Source organism: Trypanosoma theileri (genome assembly GCF_002087225.1).
Source record: "Trypanosoma theileri isolate Edinburgh chromosome Unknown TM35_Tth_42_V1, whole genome shotgun sequence".
In the NCBI taxonomy this organism is placed as follows: Eukaryota; Euglenozoa; class Kinetoplastea; order Trypanosomatida; family Trypanosomatidae; genus Trypanosoma; species Trypanosoma theileri.
Window position 1 is genome coordinate 31,113 of NW_021639884.1, and position 4,060 is coordinate 35,172.

The window sequence follows — 4,060 nt, forward strand, 5'->3', positions numbered from 1 at the left end:
ATTATTATTATTATTATTATTATTATTATCCTTATCTTCTTCTTCTTGTGTAGAAAGAAGATCAGGATCAATGAGTTGGGCTGCTGTAAATGCCTCTTGCTGACTTGCAGCAATGGGGTAAACCTCACTTAACACACGCATAAACGGTGTCTTTACAGTTGAAGGATCTTCATTCACAAAACACATCACCTGCTGAAAACGGCCAAGAAGAGATGATATTATTCCTTTTCTCATCCTGCGAGACATAAGAGAATGTGTATAAATGGCTTTATGCCAGCGATACCAAAAACCAAGTGATGAGTGTTCAGTACGACGTTGTGTCTCTTCCATTTGATGTTGATTCTCCCGTTGTGCCATGGCGGCTCGTTGGGCAGCGGCGGCCGCACCTTTTCGTTCTTTTTTATTCCCACTGTTATTATTATTATTATTATTATTATTCTCATGGGCAGCAACAGCAGCAGCAGCAGCAGTAGCCATATGAACAGCAGGGAGTGGATCTGTAGATGATGCCATTGGCTTTATTATTGTTGTTGATGTTGAGTTATGTACATCCTCACGTGCACGTAGAGAGACAAGATCTGCAGATACACTTCGAAATACCGTACGGGCGAGAACAAACCACAATCGCATGATGGGTAGTGGTAAGAGTGCCAATTGAGTGACACGTTCCTGTGGTGATAGTGAGATATACTCTTGTTTAGATTCATTCCCACCGTCAGGCCGCCGCCCATTATTATTATTATTATTATTATTATTATTATTATTATTATTATTATTATTATTATTATTATTATTATTATCATTATTATCATCATGAGAATTCAACTCCACCTGTAAACGCCAACGCCCAATCCCATACATACACTCCTCTTCTTCTTTCTTTTCCTTTTCTTCTTCTTCCTTTTTATTTTTCTTCTCACTTCTCTCAACATCCGTAGTGGTAGTCATTCTAGTTATATCACTACTAGATGGGGAATTACGTGGTTGATGTATTGTGTTGATCCAATCCGGTGCTAATGGATGACCGAGAAATTCCCGCGCCGCCTCACTTCCCTTCACCGCCTCACGCATACACTCTAATGGTTCCTCCTTGTTGAATGTATACGAAATGGTGGAATTGGTTGGTGAAAGGCAAAGTGTATTTAAAATATGAGAGAGGGTTCCACGTAGTAGCCAGTAAAGAGATCGTAGTTGAACTCCACGTGTACATACAGCTCCATCCGCGGCATCACACAAGTTTAGTAAACGTGGTTGTACAATCGTATCAAGTACATCTCGTGCACGACAACAGACATTCATTGCCATTTCTCTAACTTCTATAGTATCATTTATATGTTTATCCTTTTCTGAGGTATGAGGTGTAGTTAAGAGGGGTAATTCCCTTAACTGGAGGAGTTCAAGGTATACTGTGAAGAGTACACCTGTGGTTACTTCTTCTATTCGCAACAACGACGGTGATGTCTGCCCTTCACTGGTTTCTACTCCATCACCTAATTCTACTAAAGACTCTATACTAAGCCACATATTGTAAAGATCATTATTATTATCATTATTATTATTATTATTATTATTATTATTTTTCGCTTTCCGTCTTGTAGTACTAGTAGTAGTAGTTGTTGTTGTTGATATTGATTCTGCTCCTGGTGCCGCATCTACTAATAATAATGATGTCACAAATTTCTTCATCAGCTGTTTGGCTTTACTCACACCGTCTCGATCGCAGAATGTTAACGTGGCAGCATGCAAAAGAACTATATACACATTATTTTCCCCCCGCAAACTACGTAGTGCTGTGAGAAGATGAACACAGAGATCTAATCCTTGCTGTGCTACTGCCGCAATAGCTTTTGCAGCCTTTATGTGATGTTTCTTTTCATCTTCTGCCGTCACACGCAGTGTAGACAAGGATGGAGATAACGAGGATGGAGATAATGTAGACAATTCCGGTTCCATCACAATAGAAAGAAGAAGTGAAATACTAAGTTGTAATTGTTGCTGTGCCACATGATAAGCTACACACATAGCCTCATGTGGGGTAATAGACAAAACATCACTTGGAATAATAAGAGGAGCCGCACAGAGATGTGAGGCGGCAACAGTGTCTATAAGTTGTAGTAAACGTCCACACATCCAACAACTCTGCAGAAGACCCTCCGCCATACAGAGAGAACATCCACTAGTGAGAGAGGCTACAGGACCAAGAACACTATCTAGATTGTTGGGATCTATAGGAGAACCATTAAATGAACTAACACTTCCACTCCCACTACTATTACTATTACTATTATGATGATGATTTTTTCGACTACGTCGTGAACAGTTATTGGCATGGCGTGGGAGACGGGCGTGATAATGTCCACGGGCCCGCAGAGCTGCAAGTAACGCATCTTCCTCTCCTTCAGTCATTTCTCTTGAGAATTGAACAGTCATTCCTCCACCAGCCCCATTCTTATTTGAACCATGATGATAATAATAAGAAGAATGATAATAATGATAATAATCACTAGCTCTATTATTACTACCAGTACTATTATTATTAGTAGGAATAGTAGTCGTACTCATATTATTACTGGTACTACTATTACCAATACTACTAGTTCCCAAAGTTGTAGGATCATTCCCACCACTACCACTACCACTATTATTATTATCATAATTATTATTATTATGTTCTCCAGAGTATGTCCACGGTGATGTTCGTCGTGCAATATTCTTTGCCCATCCACCACCATACAAACGTGATTGTTTTTCCATTTCCTCCACATGTTTCTCACGGACCACGGCATCATGTAAAAGTTCCCATAATGCCCATCGCACATGCAATTGTTGTCGTGGAAGAACACAAAGTGACTGAATAGACTCTGTAAACTGGGCGAGTTCTATACTACGTTGGAGAGTACGCTCCAGTGGGAGATCCACATGACTGTGGCAGGCCCAGAGAAAGTGTAGAAAGCGCACTAGAAGACTAGTTGACGGTGGAGATGTGATATTCACATCGGTGTTCATTTCTTTCTTATTATTTACGTGTTCCTCTTGTTGCTTTGGCGATGGATCGGTTTCAGCGAGGAACTGTATGTTCATCGCCGTCTACAGTAAAGAAATCCCCATTCACAGATATATATATATATATATATATATATATATACAGTAATGATGGAAGAAAAAAGAAGAGGGAAATAAAAAGAATTCATGCGTTATCAATAATAATAATAATAATAATAATAATAATAATAACAACAACAGTAAGAGGAAAGAAAAAAGGGAAAAACAAACAAACAAACAAAGAGGATTATTACTGGTCCAGTAACACAGGGAAAAGAAAAAAAAAAAAGTGCGAAAATATGAGAGCACAGGTAAAATAAGGAAAAAAAAAGAAAGAAACACAACAATAATAAAAGGAATCACTAATATGCATTTTTTTTTTTTTTTGTGTTTCAGAGAATATATATATATATATATACGTATATGTGTGCCCTTTACGATTGAATAAAACATCGTAGTAGTAAAAGAAAAGAAAAAAAAAATTCGTTTTACAATCATGGAACTATCTTTTTTCTTCTTTTTTTTTTTCTTTTCTTTCTCTTTTCACTTTTCCAATATAGCTTTCGTACCATTCGCTTGCAGTGTAAAAATAGAGGTGGAACAGCAACTACAACCACCAGATAAATACATACATTAATGTAAAAATAGATACAAATGCATGTATTTAGACAAGCAAATGTATGCAAAAATCACACACACACACACACACACACACACAAAACGAAACATAAATCACTAACGAAAAGCAAGTAGGAAATAAAAAAAAAATAAGGACAAAAACGAGAAAGAGAGAATTGCATCTGAGAAGAAGGAAAAAAAAAAACAAAAAGAAAAAAAAACAAAGAAACACACAATTCAAATTGAAAAAAAGTGAATGCGTCACTTATACAAATACAATAGTAATAATAACAATAATGATTGCGGTAACACAAAACCGAGAAATATAAAGAATTTAAAAAGATATACAGGACCTCAGTTACCCTAAGTAGGTCATATTATCTTTTTTTTTCTTTTTTTT

The 4,060-nt window shown here is 37.0% G+C and overlaps 1 protein-coding gene across 1 annotated transcript; it reads right to left on the minus strand.

The window, feature by feature from the left end:
• Positions 1-3,081, minus strand: TM35_000421100 (uncharacterized protein; the record flags this gene model as incomplete). Its single annotated transcript, XM_029029921.1, has 1 exon — positions 1-3,081. A coding segment is annotated over one exon (3,081 nt), but the record flags the coding sequence as incomplete, so codon positions are not given.
• Positions 3,082-4,060: the final 979 nt, after the last annotated feature.